Source organism: Rhopalosiphum padi, chromosome 1, assembly GCF_020882245.1.
Source record: "Rhopalosiphum padi isolate XX-2018 chromosome 1, ASM2088224v1, whole genome shotgun sequence".
Classification (NCBI taxonomy): Eukaryota; Metazoa; Arthropoda; class Insecta; order Hemiptera; family Aphididae; genus Rhopalosiphum; species Rhopalosiphum padi.
Window position 1 is genome coordinate 3,716,281 of NC_083597.1, and position 20,507 is coordinate 3,736,787.

Here is a 20,507-nt window from a genome sequence, read left to right on the forward strand (position 1 = left end):
GATGAAAAAAGAATTTGTTTCGAGATTTTCAAACATATACATGAAACTATTTTTAAAAACAAAATTCCTGTCAAGTAATTTTATCGCATCTGTTAGATTAAAATTCAATGGTTCAAATAGATTTTTTTTGTACTTTTTTCTTATCGATGATAATTATTTTGTTTGTCAGTTGTTAGCTGTTGTCTCATAGCCCATAGGTTATCATTTAGATGAAACGAGCGTCAACATGAGACTGACTGCATAATTATTTTAGCACGTCAAAACATAGATTAGGTTCCCAATGTTTTAAACACATCGAGTCTAATTAGATATTAATATATTACATGCTGTTTAATTACTAAATAATAATCTCACAAACATGAGAAATTACCTTTAAAAGTAAGTTATTGTAGACAAAATGATTTCAAAATTCAAACCAGCAAAATGTGTACTACAGTAATATGAACTACGAAGAAAAGAAATGGGTTTTTAATGTATGTATGAATGTGTGCCGCATATTGTCGAATAGTGAAGTCAATTATTAGACTGTGAAATGTGAATACAGAATGGGTGGTCTGTACGGTTATTTAAGTCGTCGACTCATCATCAGTAGGTGTCCTCGTTCGTTCACGTTTCGGTAATCATTATTAACGATATAATAACAAATTATTATGGTATTGCCATGTATAATAATATTGTTAACGATAGATTCTATTGTTATAACTTATAATGATTGTCGCTCAAATGTTGTGAATAGTCACAAAATCAATTGAATAAATGACCAATATAATTATTGGTAAATCACCGTATTGCCGGAACATATTAATATTATAAATTGTAGTTGTTACTCGGTACATGATGCTAACGTACGCGTTTTTAGTCGTCGACTTCCACGGTGTTCTTCGAAACAATTACGACTTTTTTTTTTTTTTGAAAAATTCACCGCATCACATTTTTATAGTGTTGGGCGAGTCGAGAGCGAATAAGAAACCTGTTGGCCTGTTCCTTTGTGGAAACCTATGCAATTCGCGCATCGTCGAATGCGATTTCGTCGGAAACAATTGTTGCGAGTCGTATAGGTGTAAGACGCACGCCTTCGAGTCGTTTATCCACAATGATTGTCCGTAGCAGGTCCTCCCGAGAACCAAATCGTCTTTACACGTCTCCCAGGGGGTAGAGTATTTATATTATATTCTTGGCGGACGTCTATAAGACGTTATGTATATGACTTTTTTTTACGACGGTCGGATGGTCTCATTGTTTCGGTCAAAGGAGACGCACACGCTTCGGTCGCGCGCGCTACGGTGTTTCCTCCTCTACGAGTTTTATTATAATTCATTCCCTCTCGCCGCCCATTATTCGCGCACCAGGTGAAAACGTTCTCCCGTATAATATTACGCGTATATATATAATAATTATAATAATTCCCGTATAACGATACGCACTTTATAATATATACACGACGTGCTTGGCGGCGGCGTATCGCTGTCGTCGTCGTCGTGTACGGCGGCGCTGTGCACCACCTGCGCGCGAGTGCATGCCCCCCACTACTGCACCGCCGGGCGAGCAGATGTCGCCCGCGGGAGACGCGTGCCCTCACACCGTACTGCGGGCGGTCGCTTTCGGCAGCATTGCAGCAACACTCGTCAGTTCCTTTCCGGAGCCGGTCACGTTCAGTACGCGTTCGCTCCTCGTCGCGTTCACCGTCCCAAATACTCGTAACAACGCCGTAGTGATAACACCATTATCCCCGTCGTGCGCATCGAAATAAATTCGTAGTCAATATTTTGTACTACGTCAACGGGCCGTTCTATTAACCACCCGACCGCGACACGACGTTTGTCCGTCGCACTTTGTGTTAATATAAGAGATCGTCGCGCACGCAAAAAATCCCGCTAAATGGGTGTACTGGGCAACGCCGATAACCGCAGCAACAACGTCGTCAGCAGGTCCGTCGCTGTAGCTCCCGAACCGCCGTGCCAGTGTACCGTAGACCATTTCTTGGCGCCGCTCAAGTTCAAAATGAAAGGTCTCAAGAAAATCCGCAAGAAAATCGGCCTGGGTATGTGATCATCGCAATGTAACTTTATACGTATTTATAGACGTCGTCGCGCGTAATAGTAAATATAATAATAATTGGCCATCGTACGGTCGCCTCCGTTTTCCGGCTTTCTCAGTAGCCGTGCACAATATTACACGCGATGTTAATCGATAGTTTCGTTGTATATTGTATGATGGACGAGTGGTGGTGAAATGAGATTGCGTAAAAAAAAAAAAAATAACAAACGATAGGAAAGAAGAATAACGCGTACCGGTCGTATAAGTCAGTTTCCGTCGTCGTATATTATTATTACGCCGGCGCCACCGACGTGTTAATTACTGTCGGCCGTTTACGGCATGTCGTCGTTCGCCGCGGTCGTTAATAATGACAATAATAATAATAATAATGACAAATTGCCCGTCGGAGACTATAGACGTATTCGTATTATATTCGTTGGTCGAGTTAATTCCTTTAACTAACCGAAATTAACGCGATCTGCGTCAATTGTCGTCGTCCGTCTCATAATTTACGCACCCGTCATGAATATAAAATTTATTATAGATTATGGTAGGTATGCGCCATCCGCACAGTATATTACATGCGGAGAATTGGTGTCCCCGAGGAACGTTTTCTAGATGTCGCGGTGGTTTTATTAATACTCTTCAAATATGATCGCATTATATCGTCGAGAGAGGGTAGCGTTCTGTTGCTCGCGCTTATACGTGTAAGGGTGTATCTGGTGGATTTGACTGTCGATCATTTAAAATTTAAATTGTAAAATCATCCAAACGCACCCTTATATCGTTGTATGTATGAATATATACGATCGCAATGCAAAATGTGTATGGCTATACCCGCCCCCGCGGGTTTTGGTCTTCTCTCGACTTTTCGCCCTTGTCCGCCGAGAGCAAAGCCGCCGGTACGAGCGCGGCGATGTAAGCCCCCGGGGACGCGACGCCGATACAAGGATTAACGGCCTTGTCCGCGGTGGCGGCGGCGGTCCATCGCGGCGCAAAGTGCCGGCCGAGAATAGCTACAGATGGCCGGCGTTCCCACGAGGGTCGCGCGCGACACACTATAATAACACAATACCCGCGGGTCGCCGAACTCACCCCTCGCGACGGTTTGCGGCCGAACGGAAAAAACCGTTACGTAATTCTGCAGCGTCCCGTTCGCCCCTTCGTCGTTTTTTCCATGACCGCGTGCCGCATTTACAATAATAAAATATCAAAACAACTTTGTCGCCGCCAGTATAACATAATATGTGCATATACGCGTAATATAATATACGGTAATAGACCATCGGACTTGGGTACGGCGATCGCGAATCGAGCGAGACACGGACGGACGACACAGATTATACGATGCTGCGAAACAACTTCGACGACGGCCGTAAGCGACGTGCACATTGATTATAGTTTACGTATATATATATATATATATCATAATAAATGTATAATATTAGGTATGATCGAGATAACATCCGGTAATTCCGAGTCGATAGATTTCGAACGAATAGCCGTATAAATATTATATTATTATAGAGGTAGGCGCACGCGTACGTCGTTATAATGGGCAATAGCCCCATAAGACCTCACGTCAATAATGATGTTATTATTGCCGAGCGTCGTAAAAATATAATAACTTCGAGATAATTTGCTGGGATTTAACGTGTGACGACGACGGCGACGGCTCTCTCCTCGGGCACACGATATAGATATAGGTAGTAGTACACGTCGTCTCCGCGATAATAATGTACTGTATACCTATAACAATGTAATAATGTACCGATAATAGACGACATGTACGTACGAGCATGTGTACAGTCTCAACGACGTTATTGCAGCGCATAAGTACGTCGCCGACTGACTACGACGACGAGTGTATATAGGTATATAGTATGCCGTGTCGTTTTGGCCGTTCGCCGCTCACCACTCCGGGCCGCGCAGTGACATCATTCCGTTCTCACGGTTTATTATTATAACTACTATTACTATTACTATTATATTTTTTATTTTTATTTTTTATTATTCGTAACCGCCCGTGCCTGATACGCATACACAAAAAGCGCCGCCGCCGTACGCCGACGTGATCCATTTAAATGCGCGCGGCGGCCGCTGCGGTTTTCCGATATATGATGATGACGGCCGTGATTATTATTATAATAATCATAATAATAATTTGATATTATTATTATTATTATTATTGTGACTGTGTAAATATGTTATAATATGTATTATTATATGTCAATTATATTGTCGAGTCCAAGTTCCGGATTGTAACACTTGTATGGTGTCGGGGGAGGGGGTATATGGGCTAACCCACGCGAGTCGTAGTGCAGTTAGGAACGTACGAATGCCGAGACCACTTTTGTCTAAAAATTGAAAACGACCAAACTCTGCAACTGCAAGTTTCCCGGTAGATTATATTATGTATGGCTAGTAAATGATACCACGATTTTCACGGTCAATCAGAATTTTACGATATGAAAGTCACACGAAACAACAGACATCACAATATAAAAATGTCTATTAACAGACATGCGAGATATAATATCAAAGTATCGATTCGGATGAGTCGAATTAAGATTGATATTATAAATAAAGATCGAGGGGCGTCGTAATGTACCTATGTAAATCGGTGATATACGCGATTGCGTATACGTAATTATAACTATACACTTTGTGGTTACTATTTTTATTTTGTATTTTTTAAAGTTAGAACAATATTACACTACCGTTCGACCGCCGATGATTATTTCCGACTTCTCATTCTTTTTAACTGGTGGTTTTGCTCTATCTCCCCCTGTTATTTGCATACCGACCGCTATCTCGACCGCCGACGATGCGCTTGCGCAGCTGAAGAGTGTATTATATTGTGCTCCGCGCGATCGTGTCGTATTTAAACGTCGTCTTAGGCGCTCTACGAATTCGGACTTCCGGCGGACGTGCGCAAGAACCAGCCGCGGTTGTGTGCGTGATGGGCGGGCGGGCGGGCCACCGGAAACCGCGCGCCCCGCGTACACAATGGGACCGCTTTCCCCTTCCCCATCGCACAAGCCGCGCGATTGTAATACGAAATTTTCTAGTGCACAAGACCGGATCGTCACAGCCGCCTCCGTATTGCGCGCGGTATAATAATATAATATTATAATTTTTTTTATCATAGGTTGGATTTTTTATGTTGCTCTCTCTCTCTCTCTTTCAATCTGTCTCGTTACCTTACTATCTCGCGGGTTTTGTCTTTCGGTCGCTCGCGCGTCCGCGAACAATGTGACCGAGTAATCGAAACGCTTTTATTATAAATATACAGATATATAGTACGTACTACGCGTGCACTTGACGCGGAGTCATGATGATAAAGTGTAGGGTGGTAAGCCTAAATCCCCAATCCCCTGCTCATCTATACCACCGTTTCCACAGTTGTCGAGTTTTCGACTCGTGCGTGATACTCTTCAAAGTTCTCGTTATAATATAGCTAGCGTGCGTGCTCCTCCTCACGTAACGATATCGTTATTATTATTATTATTATAATTCATATCATATTATCATGGATTATATGATATTATTATATATAATGTACTTATACATATTATAATAATACGCGAATTCGTATGTATTTATTATATTTATCTAATATATGTGTGTCATACCCGACTGAAACAGAAAACATTAAATTGTATATCATGATATTCTTCGTGTATGACATTTTTAACCGATTTAGTGGGCCGTTTTCGTTTTCTTCGCGTTGTTTATAGTCATTAAATTTTAGTCTTATACCCACACTCCACCAAGACGGCGTATGTAATATTATATGACCGTCGTTCGTTTTATGATAATAACCCTTTTTACGTACCCGCTTAAACCACCGGATACACGAATCACTAACGCGCGTTCAACCACCTGGCAACCACACATGCGAAACATACTATGTAGTTCACGGTCTGCCGGGGGAAAATTGAATATATAAATAATGTAATATAACAATACACAAACGAAACCTGCAATCATATCTGAGCTGCCGAGTAGTTTTTTGTTTATTATTATTTCATTTTGACGCTGTAGTCCGATTCGAATCTTTCGGTAAAAAATATAACATGAAATTGTTGAATCAGAAAGCGGCGGCGGCAGTGTCCTTCTGGTTTTTGTACTCGAGCACCACAATTATTATTATTGTGTAATTAAAATATAATCGAGAACATTCATAAAAAGTGATTTTCATATACGACTGGAACCGAAAAATGTTTACTATACTCGTCACTCGATTCCGACGGCCGGGCTTTATTATTGTTATACCGTATTGGTCCTCCGTTCGTCATCTCATTGTTCCATTTTATGACATGTCACATTCGACTACCCCACGGCCATCGGCGGCCGCTTTTCATGTGCATTGTCGCGGTCATCGTACACATATAATACGTAGTCACCATCGTGTGTAGGGAACCACTCGTATTGTCCCACACCAATCGTAATGGCATACCTATATATAATATTATGATATATACGTACGAAACACATTTTTGTATTATTATCGTACGTCGTCGTCGTGGGAAACTCGACCGTGACAATTGCCGAATGAAAGAAACTCAACGATTCCTCGTTTCGTAGTTCGTACCCACACACACACACACACACACACACACACACACCACACATACGCACATATATATGCAGGGCACACAATAATACAATATTATATTATTGTTGTAAATTTGTCGCATCGAGATTAAATTATAAAAAATATTAATTAAAATGATGTAGTCTTCTGCGCGCTGTCCTACAATATATTATTATTGTTTAAGCACATATACACTCGGTTGTTTATAGTTGTCTAACGGTTTTGCGTTTTTAATTTGCAGCACCGAAATCGGGCAACGGCGCTGTCAATCCTAACCTGCCGCCACTGAGGTTTCATAACGTACACGGCGAAAATATCCGGCTATACAAAGACGGGTTCGTTGCCAGACGGGTGGACAGCTTTTGCAAGGGAGTTGCGTTCAGCAGTCGGCCAGTAGCCATCAACGAAAAAGTGTACATCAAGTTCCTGGAGATATCCGACAATTGGAGCGGCGTACTCCGATTCGGGTTCACCAGCGAAGATCCGTCGAACGTCAAGAAAGTTCCGAAATATGCTTGTCCCGGTAAGTGCTCAATATAATAATAATATTCCATTATTCGTTTTTATACGTATCCGAAGACAAGCGATCGCTACCTAGCTATACTTTGAGGACATGATATATAATTTTCTATTATATATTATTATATTCAATTTATATAGTTGTATACTTATTTTCGATTTCACTCGTTCCTCTAGATCTGACCAGCAAATCGGGATTTTGGGCGAAAGCGCTTAGCGAACGGCATGCGGTTCACGATGGCTTGCTATTTTTCTACGTTGACGCTGGCGGCGACGTGCACTATGGCCTCAACGGCGAATCCAAAGGCGTGTTCATGCAGGGCATTGACACTAGGTCACCGCTCTGGGTGTTGTTGGACATTTACGGCAATTCGACCATCGTTGAGTTTCTCGACTGCCGTCCACAACTTAACAACAACAGGACTTCCAGAAGGTACGTGTTTATGTTAAAAAATTATATCATATAAAATATATAGAAGGATGAATAGGATCACATAAAAATCGATTGAGATTGTTTTACATTACAAATATATAGATAATATATAGATATTTTGGCGGTATACACGCGCAAAGGCGTTAACCAAAATTTTGGAATTAAGAGGGGGCAACAAACAATTGTATATAGTAAATAGTTTATAGTATATATATCGTTTTGAAAATTAAGAACTATTGTTTTAAAATCTATACACTCAACGACCAAAACAACTTGTGTAATTTTTTTTCATAAAATTAAGTAACTTCCTTCTTTTTATATATTAAATTCAAAAATCGTAGGAATGGCGATAGTACCATTCGTTTATTATTATCATCGATATTAGTGCGTGACGTATGGTACCTACATCTGCAATACTTCACAATAATAATATATAATTATATTGTGCATTATTAATTGTTATTTTCTTGTTTTTTTCCGTACAGTGATGAACTGGAAATCTCCTCACAGTTGTCCGCCGTGACCGTGTCGTCGTCGTCTTCGGCGGTGATTCCGTCGCCCCCACGCGGCCAGGCAGCAGACAATGTGGAACCGTTGGGACTAGTGCGGAAGGGCCGGCACGTGATGATCAGCATGAAAGACGGTGTGCCGTGCGTGGGCACCAGGCTGTCGACGGCATTCTTCCAAGGGTACACGTTCACGAAACGGCCGCTGCAGATCGGCGAGAAATACCTGGTACAGATCACAAAAACCAGTCAGCTGTACGTGGGCAGCCTGTCGTTCGGCGTAACGTGCTGCGACCCGAGCAGCATCGGAATCGGCGAACTGCCCGACGACCCCAACCAGCTGGTCGACCGGCGCGAGTACTGGGTCATGAGCAGGAACGTCGCGGAAGAGACCAAACCCGGCGACGTGTTGATATTCTCCATCAACAACAACGGTACATGACACAATATTCACTGATCATAACTAAATATAATATTTTGTTGAGGCGTATTATAAACACGTAGTGTCCAGAACGACTAACCTCACAATATAATCAGATGTTACGTGGACCATATATTTTAAAATCGCCAAAATTAAATTTACAAAACAATAATAATAATATAATTATATAATATTTTTAATATTGTCCTAAAATAAATATGTGTGTGCCGATGGAGGTCAAGTTGTTCTGGCACTAGCTTCGCGCCTCATACATTTTAAACGCATAGCGTAGAGATGCAGTGCCCGCGTGTTTTCCGGCAATTTAACTAAACGATTTGTGTTTTTTATTTGTTCTGCAGGCGAAGTATTGTGCAGCAAAAACGGAAACCCAGAAATCGTGCTGATGTGCGTGGACCATTCGCAAACGCTGTGGGGAGTGTTCGACATTTACGGCACTACCACGCAGATCGTCGTGTCGAAAATGTTGGCCCGGCCGTCCATGGGCTGCACTCCGAACGCCGTCGTCCACTCGTCACCACAACCGTCGACCTCCTACGAGACGATTTCGTCGGCCGTTTCGCCGACCGTATGCTACGCGCAGCAGCCACCGATGGTTCGGTCCAACATCCTAGAAGTGAACACGGACGCTAACGGCGGCACAGTGCTCATCGTTAACCTACCCGCCGCTCAGAACAATCAGATGTGTCATCCGTCACCGGCCCTTTCGCAGGCGTCTTCTGGCATGCAGCAGCATCAGCAGATCTCTGCTAGACCGCCGTCCGTCACCATCCAACAGATACAGCCAAGAGTCGCACCTGTTGTTCAACAGCCACATCTTCCAGAGGTAAGATATTTACTGACCATAGACGATCATTCTAATACAATGATGTGATTTAGTGTGCTCGTTTATAACGATTTTATATATTTTGAAGTTACACACGAGTAATAATTAAAATTTTTTTTTCCCTCCAGCAATTACCTTCCGGCGAAGGAGAATGTTCGATTTGTTTTGAAAGAGCAGTCGACTGTGCTTTGTACACATGCGGACATCTGTGCATGTGCTACGAATGCGCTAAGAAACAGTGGGTGCGTTTGGGCCGTTGTCCGATTTGCCGTGCTGTTATTAAAGACGTTATTAAGATATACAAATAAATATTGTCTTCCTTGGTTTTTCTGTTAGTCTTCTTGGGCATTTTTGTTAACTTTTTTACTTATTATTGTAAATAACTATTGCCAAACAATTGATAATTTAAATATTTTTCATCAGTCATTTTTATTATTATATTATGTTATGAATTGTTTTTTTTTTTTTAATTTTATTTGACCGTCTGGTCACATATCGGTTTATTGGAGTACATTTATATTTATATACATATTTTTTTTTTAACTACATATTCTTACAAATTAGTTTTTTTTTATATAAATTGTATTAACATTATCCATATTTTTAACAAATAGAAAAAAATGACTGATTTTATTCAATAATTATATTAGGTGTAAGCACCAGGTGTGCACAATGGTAAGCCAGGAAGACTGGCTTTTTTCTAAAATTAAGTTTTATTATTGTTGTTATTGTTATATAGACATAATTATTGTACTGTATATTTAATAAAATATTGGTTATTAAAATTAAGTAAGGGAAATAAAAATGATTCTTCAAGAATTGTTTTGATACTATATTGAACTACAGGCCGTTCTAGTCAATAGTCAGTTAGGGCTGGTTTCTTTATCAAATTTGTATTTTAATAATTTATCATAGGCACAAACATTGTTGTAGTATTATGCTAAGGTAAACATACATTTTTTCTAAGTCATTATTTAATGTAATAATATAGTCATAATATTTTACTGGACGCCACATAAGTGATTGTACAATAATTTATAATATGTATACCTATGCATCACAAATGTGATAGTTGTAAATATCACAATGAATATTGTACCTTATTAACTTTGAATAATATGTAATAATGTACTTTTTTTTATAATTTACACTTTTAATTAACAAGTGAAAACTGAAAAAATAAAGATAATAATTATTACCATGTGCGATTTTTAAGTTTATTCAATTCTTATATTGTTATGTTCCATGTTTAATTAGATGTAATGTTAACAGCAAATGATTGTATGAAATTCTTTTAATAATTTAATAACTGATCAATTTTATAATAATAATTATTATTTTGTTTGTTAACGTCTAAACTGAAAATATTTTACATATTGAACATTCATAGAACCTATGAACAATGTAATATATTTAACAGCGTTAAATAATGTAAAACAATGTAAATCTCAGAATCACATAATTAAATCAAAACTAAAAAATTTAAATTCATAACATTGACATAGTGTAGAAATCTGTGCATTGGCTGATTTAAGAGATTATGGTTTTTGAGGTTGTACAGAGAAACAAATGCAATTATACTGGACAGAAAGTTAAAAGCCTCAAATGATCCATTAAGTAGAAATGTAATAAAATAAAGATCAATGTCTGGTATTGAGAAGCAACAATAGGACTTTTCAAGGTATTATGCAATAGAAGGGAACAGTCATAAATCATTATAATAATTATCCATCATTAAAATTATTTTAGACTCAAATGTATACATTAAACTGATTAAAACAGTTGATAGTGTAAAAATGTCATATCTGATGTTAATATTCATTTTAGCAATGTTGACAAATCAACAATTAAGATTGCTGGGATTGTTATTTATTGTGATACTTGTGATGTCTAGTTTATAATTCGGTGAAAAACAATATTTTTACCATAAAATGAGTTATATGCATTGTGAATTTAATTTAATTATTACATTGGTTATTTTTTTATAGTCAACTTTTAACACAAGCAATTGATTAAAAATGAAATAATTTTTCTAAATAAAATATGCTGTGATATTATTATGATTACTGTATGCCACCAAATTTTTAGGTAGTAAATAATATACCTATATTCCGAGTATGACACTTAATCAAAATTATTTTATACAATTCTTAAATACATATATTGGTATATTTATTTGTATAAATATTGTACGAGAGACGAGACTCGAAAATAAATAGGCACTGAACATGAGCAACAAAAAAAAACACATGGATACCTGGGTATTTACATTTGAATCATAATTTTATTAAATATTAAAATTTAATTTTTGAATTAGTCTTCAAAATCCTCATCAAAACGTTTAATTTATTTATATTTTATATTGGTATTCCAAAAATTAATTTTGTAACAATTTTGGTTTTATTATAGCATTATACCATTTCACTATACTTTAATATAATTATATTTTACACAATATAATCATACTTCGCATATTGTTCTATAGTCTATGGGATACATTGTCCATAGTTAGAAATAATTTTCATTGACTAGCTGTGGTACTTTTTCCACTTATGGACGATATAGTACCAATTACCTACCACTGTGGTAGGTAATTGGTACTATATCGTCCATAAGTGGAAAACTAGAAATGACTAAATTAATGTGTGTATATGTAATTTTATAATTTATTCATATTCTGAGAAAATAAAATTATAATATAAATACGTCCCTTATAACTACTATATGCATCATATCTGTACCAATATGTATCTTTAATTAATCTTATTGGATTTTAAGTCATCTTAATATACGGTAAAAATAGTAAAAATTATTGAAAAAAATTAACAAATCAAAAGATTTAATTTGGTAACTTTTATAAGTACTTTGGACACAACCCAATTGAATTAATTAACTATTTTACAATTTTTATTTTGATATTTTGATATAGATGGGTAATGTAATGTATCTATGATTTTATATAAAATAATGAATAATTATAATATACACAGTTTTAAATTCAACAAACCTAATTATTTTCAATCGATTTATACTGCCTACAACTATACTTTGAATTAATTAATAATTTAGCATTAATACCGTTTAGTTTTTTAAAGTTTGATAAATATACCGAACTTGTACGTAAGTACTAAGTGTCTAAGTAGTAGGTAGATACGTTAATGTTTCTCATGGTATATTAATTAAACATTTTATTCAACATTACTGTTTCCTTTAAGGTCTTACAATGTTTTAAATTAATATATATTGTTGTTATTAGGTAGTACATATAATTATTTATTTTTAGTTATAACTTTATTACTGCAATGTAACGCAATAAAATAGATATAATATTTACCTAAACTAATTTTGAGACGGTGTTTTCCAAAATGTTAAACGTGAAATCGCGGGCGAAAAGAATGCAATTATTTTTAGGCAAAAAGAGGAAACTGTTTTATAATTTTTGGTCGAAAAGAGGACATGGGCAAAAAGAGGAAGGGCATTTTTGGGCGAAATGAGTTGCGTTCATATTTTTGACATAGCCCTAGTGCGTCCCAGCTCATTTAGATACCTCTTCAATTGGCAATTATTATCAAAGTTAAAATGAAATGCAATTTATCCGCCATTTCCAGTGCTCCACAATAATATCTGTAAAAAATAAGTACCTATATAAATTATTATAATATAGATTTGAATGGGCATGGACCAATTGCGTCTAAAAAAAAGTTTCAACGTAAACAATCTAAACACTAAAATGCTTGAATATTAAAAACTTGTATTTTATCGATCAATTAATTACTAGTTAAAGTGACTGGTTATAATATATTTTATAAAATGTTATTATTATTACGCATGTTAAGTAAGTTGTTGAATTTGAAGAAAAAAAATTATTTATTTTATTTATTTTATATATTCAGTATAATTTGTGAATAAGACTGCGGATGCACTCGGGCTATGAAAAAGGCAAAAATTAAAAACGGAACGCACTCCTAAAATATTTCAAAAATGTTACACTATACATCTTAATTAATATAATGGTTTACCTAAATTCAATTAAATTAATAACATTTTTGACTGGTTATCATGTTATTATTATTAATGCCAATGCCAAATGAATATTATGTACTAATAGTCTTTATCACGAAGAAAAAACTTTTATGAGTGTCTAAAATATGAATAAATAGAGTAGGTTACCTGCCTACTTACCTATATAAAAATATATAATGTATCATTATTATGTGTGTACGTTATTGTCAAATAAACAGTTATACTTAAATTTAAGAACATATATAACATGGATATATAATAGAATAATATAAAATAATATAATATATAGTTGAGTTTTTGTTTGATATTATATACGAGTATCCTACATTGTTAAATTTCTAACGTAATGGCTAATAATTAATATTCTGAAATATTTCGTGTCATATTCGAGTTACAACGACATAGGTACTGTCGTATGTATGTATAATATAGTATATGAATATAAAATGATATATACGGAGGCAAGCCCAAATGAATTTGATAAAATAATGGTATAGATAGGTTACCTACCTATTATTATACATTTTTTTTTATATTACGCCTCGGCTACATGGCCATTACCGTCTAAAATAATTACATTACTCGCCAGTCGCCGTCATATAATATACAACAATATATATATATACATTTAACGTATTTTTGGAATATTTGTAATTGTATTTATTGTTTTAATTTTGTATTTAAAGTGTTTATTTTATAAATCGACTGTTTTGATGGACCAAATGTACATTTTTTACTGCTTCACCGCCTATAATATAATAGGCTTGATCCTTTTTTTTTTAACTTTTGAGAGCATACTGCATCCAGTAAATCCGTATATGTTGTCTATATGTCTTAAAATTATATAACATAGAAAAATTGCATTCAGTAAAACCAATTTTGTGTTTACCTTTAATATTACTTAGTACTTACGTTGAGTTGAACTACCTATTATAAAATTTAGAGATAAGAACATTGTCTGCTATCTTTACTTTGTTTTTATAATATTCTAATTTTTAAAAGTATATTTATAGATACTAAAAAAAACATATACATTTTTGTAAATTCATTAATAATACAAAACAAATTTTGAATAATCCTAATTTTTCTACCAAATAATACATAAATTATGTGAATATTTCACAACCATGCACGCGAGTAGTTTTAACTTATTATAGTCATCATAATATGAGTTTATTTATGAAAAAAATAAATATGTTTTAGGTATACGTATACTAGTATAATATTGCCGTTTACAATTTTACACCAATATCTATTGAAGTTATTAAACAAAATATAAATTTTGCTTGTTCATTTTTGAGAATCTGTTTATACTTAATATTATTCATTACAGCCTGAGGCATCTATAGCCATTCTTTATTAATGTAAAATATGCAATAGCGCTAATTTACAACATGAGCGTTTTTAGTCCATTCTCGAGCACAACTCTGATTTAAGTCTATATAGCGTACGGAATATACGACCATATGACCCCTGGTTAATATTATTACAATTAACATACTACTTATTAAAATTAAAACCTCAAAATTCTCAGTGCCATAAGATATTATAAGCATTTAGTTTCGTTACTTTCAGAACTTGATAGAACCTATGGATTTTAAAATGTATATTAATTATCATATATTATAATGCAATGCCAATACTTATAGTAGTTACTAGAAATTAAATGTTTCTCAATATCTCACATAATACAATTAATAGTCAAATGTACTGTAGGGTTCACGGAGGGGATGTGCTCTTCTTCACTACACGGCTATTTATACGCGTGGATCTCCTCTTTTGTTTTTACCCGTGGTCACCAGTATCATTGGAAAATTAAATTAAAATAATAAATAAGTTCTATCTATAATAATTAATAAATCTTATTTTTTTATTTTGGAACTTAAACAATATTTAATACATAAGTAAAAAAAATTATAAATAATTTAATAAAATATAAGGATTACATTTTTTTTTCAATAAGTTGTTTACATAGGTACAACAATATGTCTGGTCCAGTTATTATTTTGAGTTTGATATGCCTGTGTCTTACACCAATCAAAATACAGCTAATACAGCTATTATAACAAACAACAAAGTATCTGAAATGAGTGGGGTAAAAGTATATAATACCTTATACATAAATAATAAAATATGAAATATATAAATTATTCCTAATGATTGTACACGGGAAACTTTGAATGCCCATGGGCTAAGCAAGATATACACCTACACGCCGTTGAAGACCGAAGTTCAATAGATCTCTTATAGGCCAACCCTTTTAAGAGGATAGTTATTTTTGGTAAGTAAAGACCTGCAAGTTTATTATACAAATTGAACAAATAATCTAGTACCTATCTATACTGATATTATAAATAAGCAATAGTAACTATCATAAATTCATAAATTCAATCGACACATGTTTAATATTTATTGATAAAATGCACCGAAGTTTGAAATGAATGAAAAAAAATTAATAGACTTTTAAATATTAATTATAATAAGTACAGTATGGTGTTTTTTAAATTATTGATATTTTCTGTTTTATAGAAGTTATAATAATACTTATTTTATTTTTAATCATAACGGTTAACGATAATTTGATGTAATAAAATTGAATGATTATACTTGTATAAGATATTTAACTTATTTAAGTACTAAGTAGTACAATAAATTCAATGAAAATTGTGTCCATAGTGTATTTTATTATATCAAGTTTCAACACTATATAATAATGTATGATTAAAAGTCATTGGAATTAAATTATATAATCTTGGATCGATGACAATTATTATAAATTAATTACATTTCGTGCATATGGTAATACGGACGCATAAATATAATATTATATAGTCTTTTTTAATTGATAATATAAATTATATTCTCCAAAACATAATTAAGAATAATAATAATATCACTAATATGTAATAAAATACCTCAAGTATTAAATAGTCTTAATTAATAATTTTGAACGCAAGTCGCAACCTATTAAAATAAGAATGAGTATAACAATATCCGTTGGCAACGTACCGTATATTATTGTAAATATGAATAATTAATTCTGGTTTCACACATTTTATTGTATTACATCTACCTATTTATATATTGTTATTTTACGAATTTGCTGCAATAGTATTTTTATTGTATATATTATCACTAAAGCATGTTCTTTAAATAAAGTTAGATTTTATTGTAATTAATGAAATGATTTCCTGTTTATATATAATAATATATTATATAAAAGTATAAAATTATAATTTTAATCGGAATTTTACTAAAAGTCTTTTATCAATACATACTGAGTTGTACAAATTGTGCTAGTAAAAATGTATTAATACACAACAGAAAACTAATACAAAAATTAAGTTATAATCGATAAGTTACGTATCGCTCAGATATTGTTTTATTAGGAACTTTGTCTGGATTTTACGTATTTGTCGAATCGATTTATATTAGTGTGTTATGTGTTGTATGGATTGTAATATAATATATAATTATATAACCAAAAATTACAAATGTCGTTAATCATATATATGTATACTATGTAACAATTTATAGTAGTCAGTATAGATGTTATAATATTACATCTTGTGTAAATAAATAATAATTCAATTTTTAAAACTATAGTAGTTTGTCCTTTTATATAAATAATTTTAATAATTTGTATTGATAAGTATAAATGTATAATATATTATAAATTATATAAAAAATGAAAATTAATTTTAACAAGCAAATTTATAATTTAATTAAAAATATGTCTGAGACCGTATAGGTATTAGTTATATAGTTTATTAGTATATCAAATTAGTATGATTTTTATACATTTTATTTAAAATAATTCAACATTTTAGATTCTCAGTGGAGTGGAGCGATGAATGTATTGATTTTACAATGTGTTAAAAATTTTTTTTTTATTATTTTATTTTTGTGTTTGTCATAAGCATAACCTTTTAGGGAAAGTAAAACGCTTTAATTTTCAACTATAGGAGTGGTTTCTGATAGCAAATTGAAAATACTTAGGAAACGTAGAAAATTCTTAATACTTTTCAAAATTACTAGGAAAAATAAATATAATATATTTAGAAAAACGGGAATTTTTATATCTAAATTTAGCAAAATCGATTGGAGTAACTCAAAAACAAATAACCGTAGGTACATGCAGTTTTCACAAAATGCTTATATTAGAATTTTCTATATTTAATACAATTTTCAAAATATTTTGATTTTTTTTGAGCTATTTGTAGATATCTAAAATCAAAATTCTCGGTAATTCGCCAGATACCATAGGACTACGGAAATAACAGAGGTTCAGATAAAATCACATTTTTACTTGTTGAAGAGCCTTAATTTATTTTATTAAAATGCTGGAGTACCAAGAGTATATCTATTGTATATAATTATAATTTATAATAATAACATTAATAATTTCTTAGCTTAATAGCTAATAACTATTGAATAAATCTAGTATACTATTTAATAGATCTTCGATGTATAATACACATAAATATTTGGTATAATTATACTATTTGCAAAATCAACCATAATTCTGTATGATTTAAATAGCTGTGAGTTTGAATGTCGAAATCATGAAAATGGCCCAATAAACTGGCTGCAAAACGGACGTATTTTTGGAGGGATATTTAATATATCTTATAGCAGGTGAAATGGCGGGCTCGGAGAGTTGAATGGACAGATTTCACTACGCGGGAAAAGGGTTCAGGGTTGTACGTATAGATATAAATGTATTCAGTGGGACTCATTATTTTCTTTAATAATAAATAAAATAATATATTATATATGTATATTATTATATTAAAATAAGGTTATCATGCGGATCGTATCTGATGCAGGTATTATTGTCATCGATCCCGTCAGTACGATATTATAATATCCTACGTAGCAGGTACCTATAACGGCTAACCTAACCCACGTGGTTATATATTGAGACGATACTACTTCGATGCAGCTGTGGCGTCTTGGATCGGTTATTGAAAAGGCGAATGAATAACTTCTATAACATATCACCTGTTATGGTGCATGGCTGCATGTATACACACGCTATACGCGATGCATTTAGGTCACACGCAGAATGCAGCGGACACGCATCGAACCGCACTCACCTTTTGACCGATTTATAGTTTTGATAATGACAAAAGGGGTGGTGTAGGTTCAATGGAACCTGTGCGTATCCTGATGGCGCCCATCACTTCCAATTTATGGTTTGGCGGCAAAAGGTGTTTTACAGGTAGGTACTCGTACACATGGGATAGGATTTTAAGAAGATATTGTGACGATATTTTGTATAATAAATATAATTATTGTTAAGTTCTAGGTATATATGATATGTGGGCGATTCACCTACAAACAGCTGCACGCTTCCATACAGATATATAGTGGTACAGGAACTTAGAAATTGTAGTAGGGCACTAGGGCCAACTTGTAAGGTGAAAACACCACCTGCAATATTTAAGAGTATAAATAAAAACATTTCATATAATTTTTAGAGGGATATGAATTTCCCGAACATCAATGCTGCCTGTTTCATTAGTGGACAAAATTATTAAAACCATAATAATAATTTTTAATAAAACATTTCTGTTAGGCTCCTTAAATTATATAAAATCAAAAATTAATATGTCGTAATAACATCAAATTAAAATAGAATTGCAAACATTTTGATTATTTTGATTGTTTTCAATATCTATATTTCTAAACTCTACATAAGTATATAAATACATAAGTACGTCATATATTTATTATATTATAAAGTATAAATGTACTAAAATTTTGCAATTTTGTATATTATAATGTTAAATTTTTATTTCTTTCATCACTCAAAGTTAAATACTAGCAAAAATACTGAAAATCTATTTTGCCTCTAATGGCCAAATTGGTGAATAAGATATAAGAAGTATAAGAAGTAATAATTATAAAAAAAAAAATCATAACTTGTTCACTATAAGAAAACATTATTGATTTACATTTATTTTATATAAGAAAAAAAATTATATCAATCTTTTTTATGAATTCGATATCTCACAAATTTCTCTACATCATTGCAAACTTTTCAATTTACCTTTCAATGATCATTTTTTCTTTGAATAAAATGATAAAATGATCTTATCTAAATAATGTAGTTTAGATTATCTTATAGGTACATTATATTTAATTTTCGTCTATTTCTATAGGTATAGGTGTATATATTATATATACTACATACTCACGGAGTAGTTTATATACATTATTTGAGTTTAGGATTTAGTAGTATATAAGTAAGGTTATTCATATGTGTTTAATATTTTAAATAATAAATTTCAATTTTTTTTCATGGTTCAGCAGTGTCAACTTTTCTACCAATGACGCGAGCCATTCTTATTGTGATTGCTTATATATTTATCTATGAATACCTATACTATTTTGACAAAATATTGCTTAAAATATGTACGACAGAACAAACATAAATTGAAAACAACTCTTCGTTGTCGTTGCTGTTGTAGATAGAATTATTATTTATTACAAGACATAATGTCGTGATTTTTATTATTATTTCTCATATTTTTAATCTAAAGTTTAAATAAAAAAAAAAAACAGTTAAAAAAAGTACTAATTTATTTTGAATTGTATACCTATAGGGTTATAGATACTGTTTTTCTGCGTTATCGTTTTTGTGAACTTTAATTTATTTTCTACTAGAAATGTTGAAATGGTATACCTAATGTAAGGTACCATTGGTACCAAAGAGCATATGCTGTGTATTTATGTACCTATTTATTTATAATATTTATAGTTTAAAAAAATACAAATACTTACACATACTTAATACTAATACCTATCAACCTATATAATATTCTTTTTATATTCAACGAGTTTTATTTCATTATAATTTGTAACCACAGTTTTGGATATGAATCAAGTATTTGCTTGTAAGTATCACAATGCGTTGGTAATAATAATTAATAACTAATTGAAAATATAGTACATAGCAGCACACTACACACTTTATACTTGAAAAATCTCCTAATATTTCGACAAAATACATTAATGTTATTGAAGAATAAAATATTCCACGCACGGTTTTACGTACGGTTTCACGCACGGTCGACTCGTATGCTGTCAAAAAAGGCGGGTTGAATTGGCGCAAAAGG

The 20,507-nt window shown here is 33.1% G+C and overlaps 1 protein-coding gene across 3 annotated transcripts in view; it reads left to right on the forward strand.

Moving 5' to 3' along the window:
• The window catches only part of LOC132918071 (protein neuralized), a 30,805-nt gene extending 20,244 nt beyond the window's left edge, over nucleotides 1-10,561 (forward strand). Inside the window, exons 1-6 of one of the 3 annotated variants that reach the window (XM_060979140.1) lie at nucleotides 1,572-2,041; nucleotides 6,879-7,160; nucleotides 7,334-7,589; nucleotides 8,075-8,529; nucleotides 8,876-9,360; nucleotides 9,489-10,561. In XM_060979140.1, the coding sequence (XP_060835123.1) occupies nucleotides 1,879-2,041; nucleotides 6,879-7,160; nucleotides 7,334-7,589; nucleotides 8,075-8,529; nucleotides 8,876-9,360; nucleotides 9,489-9,668 (1,821 nt within the window). In that variant the 5' untranslated portion in view covers nucleotides 1,572-1,878 and the 3' untranslated portion in view covers nucleotides 9,669-10,561. Of the gene's footprint in view, nucleotides 1-1,571; nucleotides 2,042-3,268; nucleotides 3,413-6,878; nucleotides 7,161-7,333; nucleotides 7,590-8,074; nucleotides 8,530-8,875; nucleotides 9,361-9,488 lie in introns of those variants that run through there. The other 2 variants (XM_060979142.1, XM_060979141.1) reach the window with 2 other exon arrangements.
• The last annotated feature ends 9,946 nt before the right edge of the window (nucleotides 10,562-20,507 follow it).